This window comes from Cavia porcellus, unplaced genomic scaffold (genome assembly GCF_034190915.1).
Source record: "Cavia porcellus strain 051 isolate PalLab524CR breed Dunkin Hartley unplaced genomic scaffold, mCavPor4.1 scaffold_28, whole genome shotgun sequence".
Taxonomy (NCBI): domain Eukaryota; kingdom Metazoa; phylum Chordata; class Mammalia; order Rodentia; family Caviidae; genus Cavia; species Cavia porcellus.
Window position 1 is genome coordinate 18,878,814 of NW_026947511.1, and position 15,876 is coordinate 18,894,689.

A 15,876-nucleotide genomic window follows, 5' to 3' on the forward strand; every position below is an offset into this window, starting at 1 on the left:
TGTATGGCCTGTGGTATCCAAGTGACTACATGGAACAAAAGTCCTACTCGTCTGTACAAGACTGTGATATGAGCAAGAAAGATCTTTCTACTGCTTCTATATTCATTGAAATTTTGAATTATTTATTATAATATTTAGCCCACTCAACTATGCCTAGAAATGATCCTGCTTATTCTCACAGGTTTGCCTTTTGCTATGATAGTTTGCTTGCTATGATAGTTCACATTCAAGTGTTAAATTTCCTCATTCCAGAAAGTCTGCACTTACCAAATGTATGGTCATCAGCTGAAGAGCCAATATATTCATGCCTTGGAAGTGAAAATTGTAAGAAAGAAGCTAAATTGAAGAAGCTAATATGTTAGGCCAAGCTTTGTCATTATTGATGTGATCCATTGTCAGGGCCAATTCCATGGGCATATGCTTGGTTTAGAATTCTGCTGTTACCATCTTGCAATTAACACTTGAAATAAGGGGTCTGATGTGGTTAGAATGTCCCTTTAAAACCCATGTAAAGATCTAATTACCACTGTGATGTTTTTAGGGAGAGGAGATTTTCAAGAGGTGATTAGGCCATGAGGGCTCACCACAGGAGTTGATTAAAAAACTTTCTCTCTCTTCCTCATGTGTTCTTGCTTGGCCTTCCATTATGTTAAAATCCAGAGGCCTTGGCTAGATGGTGATGCCACGCTCTTGGGCTTTGCAATCTCCCAAAGTGTGAGTGAAGTAAACTTCTGGTGTTCATAATTTATACCTCTTTGGGTACTATGTTATAGCAGCAGAAAATCAACTGACACAGGGTCTTACCATTTTATTTGTTGCTGGGACCCATAAATAATGTAACTTGTCTTCTATAGAGTTGTCTTTTGTCTAGTTTTGGACTTCTATCTCAAAGATGACTGATCCTAAAACTTTTTTATTTATAGGAATATAAGCTCAAAAACTAGACCTGAGCTGTAGTTGCCTATGTATACAACTCCGTCTCATATCTATCCTGCAACAGAGATGTTTCTCTGAACTCTGATTGGCCTCTTTATAAAGAATAGCAAGAGTTCAAGCCACTGTCTTAAAGCTTCCTGGTTCGGGCTCTGCACTGATACAAGTTCAACCCATCTTAACGTTTAAATTAATTTCTGTGGTACTCCTGGTTTCAGACTCTCTTGATTTTTCTATTACTGATTAGCTATCTCAATTACCTGCCACTTTGATGTTTCAAATTCTCCTCCTAATGCCAAAGCTCTTTACTATCTTCACCCCACTTCTCAAAAGATGGCTCACTGACCATTCTAATTTGCCTTTCATTTAGGATCTTGAATTTACCTTTCGGTTCTAGTTTGTCTATCACTTCTTGATTCAGTGGTTTTTGTTTTGTTTAAATTACAGTTCAATTCTGCCATTACTACCAGAAAGACCCTTCCATTTTAAGAATACCTTAACTAGTTCCTAGTAAATGTTTAACAACATTTTCTTCAATAGGAAGGAAGAAAGACTCAGATTGGTAGTATTTCATGATTTTCATGCTGTGAATTCTCTCACAATGACAAATTTCAAGCTACCAATCTACTGTCACTGTATTCGGAGTTGGAAAGTCAGTGTTTTATTACAGAAACAGATATAACACAAGATATACAAATTTATAAGAGATTACAAGATTGGCTCATGATGGTCAGAGATGGGTGAGGAAGCATGCAAAGGGGGTTTATCCATCGGACACCAAAGGATTCAGTCCAAGGTCTGGAGTTCATTTCAATATTCCAGGCAGGTCCATGACAGGAGGCTGATGGGCCTGTGAGGAAAGGCTAAAGAATCTAAAGCAGAAACCAAAGGGAAGCCAGGAGATGACACTCAAGCTGAAGGCAAAGGCTGAAACTCCTCCAAAGAAACAAGCAAATTCATCCTTCCATTTTCCTTTATACCATACAGGCAATGAGCTGCAATAGGGTGTAGAACTGCTGAGCTGATTTAGTTAAGTTTCTCTTAACTAAATTTCTCAAGCTGACACAATCAATCAACCATACAGAAGACTTGCACAGTTGACTGTCATGAATTTGTATTAGGTTGCTCCATTTCTGTATCGTTTGAGTCTCTAGAGAAATAAAATCAATAGGAATGTGTGTGTGTGTGTGTGTGTGTGTGTGTGTGTGCATGTGTGTGTGTTATACAAGGAGGTTTATTAGGCTCATAGGTTCAGAGGTGGGAGCATCCATAAAGGCCATTTGCACATTGGAGAGCTAGAGCATCCAGTAGCTGTTCAGACCAAAAAGGTGGAAATTGCAGAACAAGAGAGATCAAGCTGTAGCACCAGTCTGAGACTGAAGACCTGCAAGCTCTCTGCACAGTTGCTGGTGTGAGTCCATATTGAAAAGCTGAAAAATCTGTAGTTTGATGTCCACAGTGGTTGTCAGTAGCAAAAAATACACCTACTCAAGCAGAATGGAACTTCTCAAAGTACTGGTGACTTTCTCTTTTCAATCCATTTGGGTGCAGGCCTGTTAGATGATGCCATCCATAGGCAGGATGGATACCGCCCCACCTCAGTTTGCTGGCTTATGTGCCAAGCATCTCTGGAAACGCCCTACAGATACTCCCAGACCTATACTTCGCCAATCTGCTAGACATTTGGTACCAGAGATCTAACTCACAACTGCATGCTTGCAAGGCAGGCAAAGCAGGCGCTTATGCCACTGAGGTAAATCCCTGGTCCTGCTAGACACTCCTTAATCCAGTAAACAATCAAGATTAATGATCATAGGCATCCTAAATGTTTAAAATTTAATTTTTCTTTCGGAAGAGCAATTGATCATGTATAACTCAGTTATCCAAGTGAAAAGCCTCTATCTTCCAAAGTTCCCTTAAGGATGAACAAATCTGTTAGATGCAAGATGTGAAGTCTATACAAAAGAATGAAACTATTTGAGGGCTATATTTTTTACTTCTACCTTTTTCTTACATTGTCTCACTAAATCTAATATAGCTTATTTCCTTAATAGTTGATATATTCATATCATTTTCTCCATTTCTATGAACAATACCATTTTTTGGCTAACTCATTTTTTCACCTGGATTTTTTGATATTTCTATTGCTAATTTTGCCCTTTTAATGTCTTCTCCATATTGCTTCCTAAAATGCAGTGGAATTATATTATAATCTGGGTTAAAATTCCTTAAAAGTATGTTGGTAACTTTGGCTCAGTCCATCTCTTTAACTTCATTTATCTTCCTCTATTCTCTGATCCCATGCTTCAGCTAAATTGAGACACTTGAATTTCCCACATAATCTTATAATTCTCATGAGATTTTTGCATATGGTATTCCTCCCTCTGAAATCTTCATTTCCTGTTTTTTTTTTAAACATTGCTAACTAGGCTGTAATTCAGATGTTACCTTCTACTTGAAACCTCTCTGACATTCCCATGATTTTATTTTTTCATCTATTATTTTTATAGCACATAACATCTTGTTATCTATATTAATATATTAAATATACTATATTAATAATATACCTATATTATTAATATATTAAATATACTATAAGTAATCCATAAATATCAGCTTTCTATGAGATAGAATAGAAGTAGTATGTCTACATCTGGATCTAGAAAGACAAACAAAATATGCAGCATAGCTTATGTCCAGCATAGCTGGATTCCTACTATCCTTAAAGAAGGGTGCATAAAATGGCCCTAAATTATATATAAAGCTATCTACAGTTTACAGGTGATAATAAAACTGGGGCTTTGTTAGTTAGTGTGTAACTAACAGGTGTGTTCTCGTTTTGGTCTTAAATGTCTTCACCAAATTCATGTACTGAAGATTTAATCCCCTGCTTATGGTGTTATTGAGAGGGGTGGAAACTTAAGGAGATGCGATCTAGTTGAAGGAAGTGGGTTATGGATGATGTGTCCTTTAGAGGTGCCCTGGTCCCTGGTCCCTTCCTCCTCCTTGCTGTCTTTTTTTTGTTATTGTTGTTCCCCTCCCAGGCCACCATGAGTTGAGATGCTTCATTTATTATGTACTTTCTACGAATTTTAGAGTTAGCCAACTATGGATTGAAGCCTCTGAAACAAGGAGGAATAAAATGCATCTGTTTTTCTTTTGTTTGTCTCAGATATTTTGTCATGGCAGTGTAAAGCTGACACACAGAAAACTGGGACCACAAATTAGTGTTGGTTGTATGATTGTAGCTGCTGATGTGGTTCAGAAGCCTTCGGAAATATTTGTAGTGGAATTTGGAAAGTTTGGAGAAGTGTCTAGAGAAAGCCTAGTAGAGAAAGCTACTAAGCATAGCTTAATTATTAGGTATTTGTTATAGCAAGAGATATCTGACTAATGCAAGGTAGCAGATTGTTTCTGGATGTAATTCAGTTCTTTCTGAATGTAAACTTTGAGCTGTTTCTATTTTTTCCACCTTATCATTACTGGCAGAATATTTTTGTCTCACCCTCTAAATAGACTAGAATCTACTAGAATAAAAGGTTAACATTTCATTAATCTTTGTATCACTAAAGTCTTGTGCAATGGCTTGACCACAGTAGACAAAGCAAACAGTAGATATTTGTAGCACTGATTCACAAAGTTGACAGATGCGTTAGAATCTTCCTTTATATGAGTTGAGATACGATAAAGGGAAAATTTCAGGAAATTTTAGTGAATTATACCTAGACAGAAGCACCTCTTTGTAATTGCCCTTTAAAAACGATCGCCCCTGCTTAACATCAAAGGGAAAAATATTTTATCTGGTCTCTCAGAGATACTGGAATATAACAAAAATTGACGACAAGTAGGTTCTCTGTATGCCGAGCATCTCCCATCTTCCCACCGACTTGGCTGAGAGCTGAGGGTAACAAACAATGCAGCTTGCTTTCCCCATCCCTTTCTCTATGACTTTTCTTCTGAGTTACTATGCCCCTTTCTAATGGTTCATTTCTCTTTTCCTTTCACTAAACTTGGCTTTTATATATCTGTCCATCAGTTATTCTAACTACCAGCTAGGATGGCCTGGCTCTTTTTTAACTTTCAAAGGCAGTTGCCTGCCCTGAATGTGTGAGGCTCAAGAATAGGTTTTGGTAAGTCTTTAAGGACAGTTGTTTATATGCTTTCAAGGTTGCCAAGTAATAAAATAGTTGTTTCAAAGTGAAAAGTAAAGTGCTATTTTATCACCCTGTTCACTACCGTGCTTGTTATGGCTCAAATCATAAAACACTATGTTCTGACCTTCACAGAGGAATCTCACCAGGTAGGGGTTACTTAGCGGGCAGAGACACTCTCTTTCCTACTCAGTATCCTGGGCACTGCTCAAGCCTAGCCTGGTTGGAGCTCCTCTGTTTGAGCCTTTGAAACTCTGAAGCTGATTGAAGCTTCTGAGCCAACAAAAGAGGCAAAGGGCCTTTGTGTTTCAGCAAGGAAATGTTCCAGTTCTTTCACACTCTCCTAATGAAGGCTGGCCTGGGAGCCCTGGTGTCTCTGGTGCACGGAGGGGGGTGTAGGGAATAAAAGCAACTTTACTTGTTGGGTCACTTCTCTCTTCCCAGGGACTTTTATGGAATGCTCTTCAGCCACTGAGAGCTTCAGTACTCATTCAGATTTCATACCTTTGAATTTGAATGAGGGGGGAAAAAGGGCTAACTTGTATATTTCTAAGTGTCATCAGATACACCAGCGTGCAAACTCTTAGGTGTGCCTTGTTTCTCTTACCAGAGTTCTGGCCTAGCTTCACTAGAACAGCTTACCTGATTAGCCTTAAAGGAATTTCAGTTTGTCATGCTGAATTTATTTATAAATTCCAATTTATAAATCATAAAATTTATAAAGTTATAAAATATGAACCATGATAATTTTTGTTATCTTTAGATCAAGTTAAAGAATTTTATAGTAGGAGTTTAGATAGTCCAGTACCACTTAATGCCTCCTGTAAACTGAAAAACTGAGAATCTTGCTCCTGGTTGATTTTAAAAAATATGGGGTTTTTGAAAAACCTAGGTTTCAAATTCTAAATTTCACTGTAGATTATTCTTTTACATATCTGGACATGGAAACTAAGGAAGTAGAATTGCAAATACTAGAATTTTTTTAAAGTTTTGGGACTCAATTCCCAGAATAAATATTAATATAATAATATTTATATCAACTTTATATTTAAGCTATTTGGAACCTAGAGTTATTATTGGATGTAAATTAGTGTACAAGAATATACACTAGCCATCAACCAGAAGTTTCTCAATTTGCAGAGCCAATGAGATTAATTAAGGCAGGGCAGCTGAACCTACAATGAAAAAATACAATGTAGAAAAAAGCTCTGACACCACCTAGAAGCATCTGGCTCAAGTCAGACTCCAATTTTAGACCTAGTTTCACCTAAAGTTTTCCATAATTTATTATATCAGAGAGCTCAAAGTTATTTTTGTGCTGAAAAATTGGACTCAAGTAAAAGTTATTTTCATCACTATGTCTAATTACAAAGCTGGGCACAGAACTCTGTTCAGACATGTTGTATGTATAAAAAAGTGAATAGCATTCAAAGTAGCAAGGAAAGGTGATCTTGACTAGCTGCTATGAAATGTAGAGACAGAAAAAATGACTCTCATGTTAAGAAAATAAGAATACAGGAAACTTCTCTTTTTTCTTTTCTGTCCTGAGGATTGAACTCTCCTTGTGCACACTAAATACATCATTCACCACTAACCTTCATCTCCAACCTAGAAGCAGTAATTCCAGAATGTTTACATACTCAGGTATTTCAAGGGTTCTATTTGACTATGATATTTATTATTCTTCATAGTAGCATATAGACTGTCCCAGTTTAATAAAAACTATATTTTTATTTTTTAGAAATTCATTTAGGAAGAAATCATTAGCTGTGTGGTGATACAATGAAGGCAAAAACCATACTCTGCGTTTGAAAGTGAAGCAAAAGAAAATTTAGCATGACTAGTAGGGAGAGCTTATGAACCAAATACGTTTGAGCTCTTAGGAAAACAAAGAACTCAGTAGTTCTCAGTGAGAAGCAGTCTGCATGCTTGACAGAGAAATCTTGAATCAAATCCAAATCACGTAACTCTTAGACAAATCATAATTTCTAAGCAAATCATAATTTCTCTGAAGCTTAATTTCTTCTGTAAAGTAACAGCTATTTTTAGAGTTGATGTAGGGAGTAAGTGCAAAATGATAAACCGTAATAGACAGTAGTTTTTAATGTCTGATGAACAGATTGGTGTCTAAAACTGAGTACTGTTAGTATATTTACATTGTTTCTAGAAGTGATGGGAAAGGAAGCTATTTTTGTACTCATTTAGTTATTCTTACTGCAGAGCAACTAGATTCATCAGAAGTGTGCCTTTTGTCACTGAGTCGCTGCCTGCAGGCCTGTGCTAATTACTTGAACACACTGTTGTTTAGCCTGAATGCTACTGATAGTTTGGAATGCATGATTCTTTGTTGTTGGACTATGCTGTGCAATATGGATATTTTGTACCTTTTCTATTCTCTGTCAACTACAAAGAAAGTGACAACTCCTCCTCTCCAAATCAATCTCTAGACATTGCCAGGAGGCAAACTGTCTCCACTTAGAACCCTAGCCCTGTAAGTGTTATGTTCCTTCATTTTTAGTCATAGACATAATAGCTTCGTTTTTTTATATGGACAATAACTTTAATGAGTCAAAAACCTTACTATCATCAGTTATTAAACATACACTTATCCTTATTTTAAGCCATAAGTGTCTACTGCAGAGAAAAATTAGAAAATGTAGATAAAACTATTGGAAAAGAATATGTAATTATGCTCATTCCTATGTTCTAGAGGCAAACAACATTATTTATATATTAATCTATTTATATGAATCTTCAAAATGAAATCATACCATACATGCTTCATAGTATCCTTATTATTTTTAAATTAATAACACAGGGGAAAATTATCTACATTTTAAATAGGGTAGCACTCTGTTGTATGATTTTACAATTGTTGAGTCATTTGTTCTATAATAAATGTAGTGAGTCTTTTTGTATTAGCACTGTGCTAGAGAGAAAATAAGGAAGATCATCAGGGAAAAAAACTATCCTCTTTAGTTTAGAGAAATCAACAAATCAAACAAAGTAAAATAGAACAAGAGAGCCCAACAAGCTCAAAAACACAGGTCACTGATTTAGAGCATATGCTGAATTTTCAGAGATGTCATACTGTCTTCATTGGGTATCATTTCTAATCTAGTAATTTAAGGGGTAGTTTTATTACTATTATAAAAGTGGATACTTTTTATGTGCCATACAATTTAGGAAGATGCACAAGTTAATGTTATCTAAAATACATAAGCACTAAATAACTTTATATATAGCATTAGAATAGCAATTTGATCTCATTAAACCATGTTACAGCCCCATGAAGAAGGTTATACTGTTATAGTCATCTAAGGCACTGAGGCTCAGAGAGACTCAACAATTTGCTTACCATAAATCAGCTACTAAGTTGCAGAGCTGACATCTGAACTCAGGTGTATTAGCTCTAAAACGTATCAGACAAAAACTCCACTTCTAATGCTCAGAAAATCCTAGTTATCTTGGATATTCTCGATACATTTACCTCCTGAAATCTATAGTTTGCCCCAAGTTGGCTGAAATCACTCTTGCATAGACGGGTTCTTGAAGATCATCAGGTAAGGTGTTTTCAGTGGTGAATTAAAGAATATATTAGTTGTCTGAATTTGTGCATCTTTTAAAAAATGATTCCACTGAGGTGACTATGGGATGCTAATGAGTTAAGACCTCTTAATTATTTCAGGTGATTTTTTGCAGTAAGGAAAAATTTCCTTTGATAATCAAAACTTAGCACTGTCTCTTAAAATACCTAAGGAGAAAAACTGACTCTCCTTTATTGTCTATATTATCCCAGATGGAGCTGGAGGAGATGCACAAGCCATCTGGATTTAATTAAACAGTGCACTTTAGGGACAGGCTGGTGGCAGCAGTGTTGCTGGGGAATTAGCTTTCCTGGAGAGAAGCTTGCATTTGGAGTCAAGAATCCTGGTTTCTCTCTGGCCTCTATTACTAACTTGTCAGTCTGTTTTTCGTTTACCAAAGACTTCTCTGCTACCTTACTGGATTTTACTTTGGAGTTTAGATAATAAATCTTTTGGGAAGGTTTCCAAAAGCAAAAACCACAAAGACTCTTTCGTTGCCATTATAGTACAGCAGTCTTTATTTAAAAATCAAGTTTTCTGATTATGTGATAATTAACCCTCAGTGTCACTTGTGACTACTTGATTAGACAAAGATGGGGAGCAAGACATTATAGTGTTCTCATTTTGGAGTCCATTCTCTCTCTTACTATGATCAGCCCCAAGTCCACTATTACAAAATTATAGTTTGCCTCGCCTCTTCTGGTTTCCTTAGGTTTAAGAAATTGAAGCAGGCACAATTATTCAGTATTTGCAAGAAATGAAAGTGTTATTATTGATTTCATGTTGGGCTGAGAATTCTAAAGTACTTAAAATAAGAGAAAAATAATCTACATGGAGCTTGTAATTAGACATCTGTGGGTGGGGAGAACCAGCTGCTATTAAAGGAAACTTCAGCTGGATTAAATAGCAGCAGCAGTGTGCGGTTCCTGGGATTCTGGTCCCAGTTTGGAAGTATAATGAGTCTTCAGATGCTTATTACTTTAGAAGGTATATGTTGTCATCCCATTTCATGGGCAATATTTGGAAAATTTTGACACGGAATGTGTTCCCACAAAAACATCAACTGTTCGTTAGGTGGCTCATAATAGGAGGAGGAAAATGATTCTACATCTCCTCTCAGACTCTCAGTGTCAGTCTTGCTTCTTAGGGAAGTTAAAGAAGATGGCAACAAAGAAAATAAAAGACAGTGTAAGAGCACTGAAAATCTAGACGTGGTAATGATTTTTTCTTCCAAAAGTACTATCCCAAGAGTTTTACATTTAGGAGCTAGAAAAAAGATTTGTATTCATTTTCTTCCCAGGCATCAAACATTTTTATAATTTCCTATTATTTAATAATTTTCTTTGCCTTTAAAGTATTTTATTACATGATATCTGGAAAAATTTACATCCGTTGACAAAAATGAAATGAAAAATGCATTAATCAATGTGGACAACTCATAGGGTTAATTATCATTTTTTTTGAACTTGACTTATTGGATCAATGAAGATGCAATTAAATAACTAATGTGAAAATCTTTCAAAAATTTCAAGCTGATAACTAGTAAGAGTTAATGAGATCTTAACTTTGTACTATTCTTTGCTCCAATCACTGTTTATTTAACTTCCCAACAATTTTGAATAGAGCTTATTCTCATTAGAGGTAATATTGCTATTATTCCCATTACAGAAGTAATAAATCTAAAGCACAGAGATGCTTGGTACTCAGCTGTGATCACACAGCTAGTTAAGGGCAGAGTTTGGATCTGAACCCAGCAGTCTTGCTTCAGACTCAATACTGTAAACCAGGAGTCAGCAAATTATGGATTTCAGGCCAAATACAACTCTACCATGTGTTTATGTAAATAAGTTGTGTTGAAACACACAATCAATACTTTGTTGGCTGTTCATAGCTATTTCCATTATTCTTCCAAAAATTTTTTGAGAGGAAAGGGAAGAGGTGATAATAGCTAAGAAAAGAGCATTTGTAAACTTCCTTATTATGTATACCTACTACTAATGATTATCACAGTGGTGGATTGACAACTGGTGGTCAATGTGCAACACCCAGCTGAACTGAATCAGCATGGTTCTGGGTGTGGAAGGCCCAACAAGCTCCTTTTTATATTGTTTTTATATTGTTGCTGTCAACAATACAAAAAAGAGAACTGGAGAGGAAGAGGTTGTGTGCTGTTGGTTCTCCTGGAGGAACTTGTTGCATTGCCTTTGCTGATATGAACTCCTCTGTTTTCATCATCAGAGGGGCTCAGGATCTCTTTGTCACTGAGAATGCCTACATTCACTTTAGGGGAGCTCTGGTTCTTACTTTGAGCATAGCTTCTGGGCTCTAGACAGGAAGATGATGTGCTGTTGAATCTTTTGGAGAAGCTTGTCATGCTGACTTTCCTGATATGAACTCGGCTGTGCTCATTGGAGGAGCTTAGAACCCCATGCTGCTGAAGAAGACTGTGGAACTTTTCAGGGGAGCACTGGTCCTTACTTTGAGTGTCACTTCCTGGATCCAGTACAGATTCCTCAGCTTTTTGGTACAGATCCTTCATCCTGCTGGTGCAGACTTTCTAGCTTCCATCACTGATCTTTGGGCCTTCATAGTGCAGATCTGTAAAACAGATTTGCATGTGACATTGTTGTGGGTTCTAGTCCTCCAGCTGGACTCTTGGGGGCACTGTCATGGGCTCTAGGTCTTCAGCTGGACTCATACAGGACATTGTCATGGGTTCTAGACCCTCAGCTTGATTCTTTGGGTCTCTAGTATATGCACAGATTTTTTGCACTCTTTTGTATTTGACTCTGTGAGTGACAACTAAAAAATAATTCTGTAAATTATATCCTATATTATTTCCCTTGCAAACACTGATTACAAAAGTCACTGAAAGGACTTGTGAGAATAAAGTGTCTATACTAGCTCCAAAACAAAGAGTGAATCGTTACATCCTTTCATCTATTAGGCAGGGCTGAATCTTGAGACAGATTTTTCACACTGTTTGATTGGCACAGCTTGCTATGGTAGAACAGACAAAGTTGTATCTTCTCATTACCCATTACAAATTTCATGAAAATGCCACTACACTTGAGATTCTGGTATGGAAGTCAAGAATCGTGTGATATAAACATCTTTTTGAAATTTAAATACAAACTATTCTTGAAAACAACAACAAAATGCTAAAGGCCAGCAATTAAGGCAATACCAATACATATTTATTAATCCCTGCTTTAACAACTATAAAGTGGCATTAGAAAAAATAGTTATTTATTTTAATCGACACATAAAAATTTTATTTAGATATTCATGGAATGTTATGTGATGTTTCAACAAGTATATACACTGAATAGTCAAATCAGAGTATGAATATTTATCTCAAACATTTACTATTTTTTGTGGCAAAAACACATAAGACCTATTTGTTGTGTAGCTTGTCTCTTCACTCTGTTGTTTCCTTTGCTTTGCAGAAGTTATTTTAATTTGATTTGATCTTGTTTGTGATTTCTTGATATTATTGTGCAGCAGGGGTTCTGTTCAAAAAATCCTTGCCTATGTGTATGGGTTGTATCTCTTTTGTCTTCCAACAACTTGTTTCTGTTTAATATTTTGACCATTGATCCATTTGGTTTGAATTTAGGGTATGTTGAGAGACATGAGAGTCAATCATTGAGAGCAAATATTTTAGAAAAGACTGTTCAAACTGCAACTTGAGCTCACTTATTTATTGCAAAGTCTCACCACTGCAATTAAACTTGAATACTTAGGTTTTATTTCAGAAAAAAACAAGTCATATGTTAACTTTTGTCTTAAAAGGGAAATAAATAACATATATGCTGTAGGTTTGCCACCATTGGTCTAGGTTCAATGCCTAGCATGTGATAGCCAGTTTTCCCAGCACCACTTAAAGAGGTTATTTTTCCTCCCAGTGAGGGGATTTGGCCCTCTGTTGAAGATAATCTAACTGAGTGTGCCTAGAGTTGTTTCTGTAGCTTTTTTTCTGTTCTATTGATCCAAGAGCCTGTTGTCTTTTTTTGCCAGTACCATGCTGTTTTCAACACTGCAGCTTTCTTCATAGTATAACTTCACGTCCAAGATTGTGACGCCTCCTGCTTGCCCTTGCTGCCCAGACTTGCTTTTGCTATTCTAGATATCTTTTGGTTTCACGTAAATTTTAGGATTGCTTTATCCTATTCTATATGGAATGTTATTTGAAATTTGATTGGGATTGCATTACATCTATATAAAAGTTTTAGAAGTATGGCTATTTTGATGTACTGATTCTGTCTATTCAAGAACAGGGGATAGTTTTCCATTTTCTGATGTACTCTTTGATCTCCCTTTCAGAGTACTACATTTTTCCTCATAGAGGTCTTTCATTTCATGGCATCTTGGTTAGGTTAAGTCCTAAGTATTTAATTTTTCTTGATGCCACTGTGAATGATTTTGCATCTGTAATTTCTTTCTCAGTGAGTTTATTACTGACGTATAGGAATGGTATTGATTATTCTGTGTTGATTGTATCCTGCTATGTTACTGAATTTGCTTATTAATTCTAGGAGACTTTTGGTAGAATGTTTTGGGTTTGCTATATAGTGTATTATGTCATATACAAAATATATAGGGCCAGGGATATAGCTCAGCGGCACAAAGTGCCTGCCTGGCAAGCACAAGGTTGTGAGTTCGATCTCCTGGGTAATTTCTCTGGGTAATATTTTGAAAATTATACTGAATAGGAAAAGTGATAGTGGATATCTTTGTATTCTTCCTGACTTAAGAGGAAAATCTTTCAGCTTTCCTCGTGTAATATGTTGCTGACCATTGGTTTGTCATAAATGGTTTCATATTATCAGATTGTGATATGGTCCTTCTATACATACTTTCTACAGGGATTTTTAAAAATAATTAATGATTGTTGAATTTTGTCAAAGGCTTTCTCTGCATGTATTACAGTGCTCATGTGATTTTTGTCCTTGCTTCTGTTAATGTGGTGAATTATGCTTATTGATTTGTGTTGTTGAATACTGCATCCCTGCTCAGAATACTATTTGGTCATGATTTATGATCTTTTTGATGATTTGTTGCATTCTGTTTGTCAGTGTCTTACTGAGGATTTTTGTTTGTTTGGTTGGTTGGTTTTTGTCTATGACTGTTAGGGAGATTGGCCTATAGTTCTCTTTTCTGGTTGGGTCTTTTTCTGGTTTTACAATCATCAGAAGGATGCTAGCTTCCAGGGATAACTCTGAATATACTCCTTTCCTTTTAACTTCATTAAAGAGTTTGAAGAGTATAAGCCTTAGATGTTCTCTAAAGCTCTTGTAGAACTTGGCAGTGAAGTTTTTATGAGTTGGGTTTAACTGGTAGTTTTTTTTTAATTCTTCAATTTTATTGGATGATTCAGAATTTTTTAAATATGTTTTTTGCTCAGCCTTGGTTGTTCACATGTATTTAGGAATCTGTGCATTTCTTCTAATTACTCTTTTTTTGTACTGAGGATTGAACTCAGTATCTTGCATATACCAGACAGGCGCTTGTGCTGCTGAGCTAAGTCCCTGACCCCCACTTTTAATTATTCTAAATTCTCCACTTTTTTAGAGTACAAACTTTCAAAGTAGTTACCAATGGTTTTCTAGATTCTGGAACAATCCATTATGATTTCCTCCTTTTTCATTTCTAATTACATTGATGTGGATCTTTCCTTTCCTTTTTTGTGAAAGGAAATTCAACTCCCAACATATATCTTGCAAATCTTTCCTTCTGTACTGATAGAAAAATATAGTATTTCTATAACAAGGAGCACCTTCAAAGTTCACGACCATCAAACCAGCAGTGCAAAAAATTCTCAAGGATATCCCAGAAAAAGACAATCCTAATAAGTCAAATGAAATACGTATCCTTGCCAGAATAATACATTAAAAGAAAAAAAATCAAATGAGCAATTGGAAATAATGAAATGACAGGAATAAAGTGATACCTCTCAGTAATAACTCTGAATATAAATGGTCTCAATTCTGCAGCCATAAGGCACAGATTTGTAGAATTGGATTGAGAAACAAAACCAAATTATAAGTAGCATACAAGAAACACATTTAGTTCAACTGCTAAAAATAAAGGATGTTTGTTTGATATTCTAATACAACTGGAAACCAGAAAAAAGCAGGAGTATCTGTTACAGTTTGTATCTAGATGTCCTCCCAAAGCCTCATGCAGGCATAGGGTTGGGTCGGGGATCTTTTCAGAGGTAGCTGAATCTGAAGTATGTGATATGGTGATTAAGTGTGTGTGATTAGTTCATTGACTGGTCTGGCAGCATCCTAATCCCAGCAGTTTGAATAGAGTGTAAAAGGGGCAGGAAGATGCTGTTAAGACTAGCTTGTTGATTTTGCTGTCTTTTGCCACCATAAAACATTGTCCCTTTGCTTTGTGCCACCCTGCCTTGGAGCCAGCCAATTATGAACTGAAACCTCTACAAACAGTGAGCTAAATAAACCTTTCCTCTAACTTTGAGTATTTTGTCTCAGGAAAAAGAGAAAATTTTCTAAGACACTATCCTACTTTCAGGCAAAGTTAATTTCAAGCCAAAACTGTCAGAACAGACAAAGAAAGTCATTATGTATTGGTTAAGGGAACAATTTAACAGCTAGAGATAACAACTGTAAATATATATGTACCAGAATGCCAGAGTGCCCAACTTCATAAAGCAAACATTTAGGGACATAAAAAAAAATCAGCACAATTACAGTGGGGGAGTCTCAACATCTCACTGCCACAAATAGATCAACTGGACAAAAAAAATCAACAAAAAATATTAAAGTTGAGCCAAACCTTGAACAAATAGCGTTAATCACTATCTAAGTGCTCCATCCATAATGGAGTACACATTCTTCTCAGCAGCACATAAAATTTTCTCCAAAATAGACCTCCTATTAACCCACAAGCCATACTTAAGCAAATGCAAAAGAAGCAAAATTATCTCATGCACATTACCAGATCATAGTGTAATGAAACTAGAAATTAATGGAAAAAGAAACCACAGAAGCTGTGTAAACCCATGGAAATTTGAGCAACACCCTCTTCAATAATCATTTAGTCGCAAATGAAATAAAGGAGTAAATGTGACCGTTCCTAGAATCAAATGATAATGTCAGTATAATTTACCAGGACCTTTGGGACACAATGAAGGCAATCCAAAGAAGGCAGTTTATAGCTGTGATGCTCATGACACA

General features: G+C 36.1%; 1 protein-coding gene across 3 annotated transcripts in view; it reads right to left on the reverse strand.

Annotated features, from left to right (window-relative positions):
- LOC134473842 (uncharacterized) overlaps positions 1-15,876 on the reverse strand; it is a 256,365-nt gene that overhangs the window by 158,737 nt on the left and 81,752 nt on the right. The window contains exon 2 of one of the 3 annotated variants that reach the window (XR_010044303.1): positions 11,150-11,269. The exons of 1 other annotated variant lie outside the window; for it this stretch is intronic. Coding sequence is in view for 1 of the 2 variants with exons in the window: in XM_063239528.1 (XP_063095598.1) it covers positions 11,257-11,269 (13 nt within the window). In the remaining variant the exon portion in view is untranslated. Of the gene's footprint in view, positions 1-11,026; positions 11,270-15,876 lie in introns of those variants that run through there. One more of the 3 variants, XM_063239528.1, reaches the window with a different exon arrangement.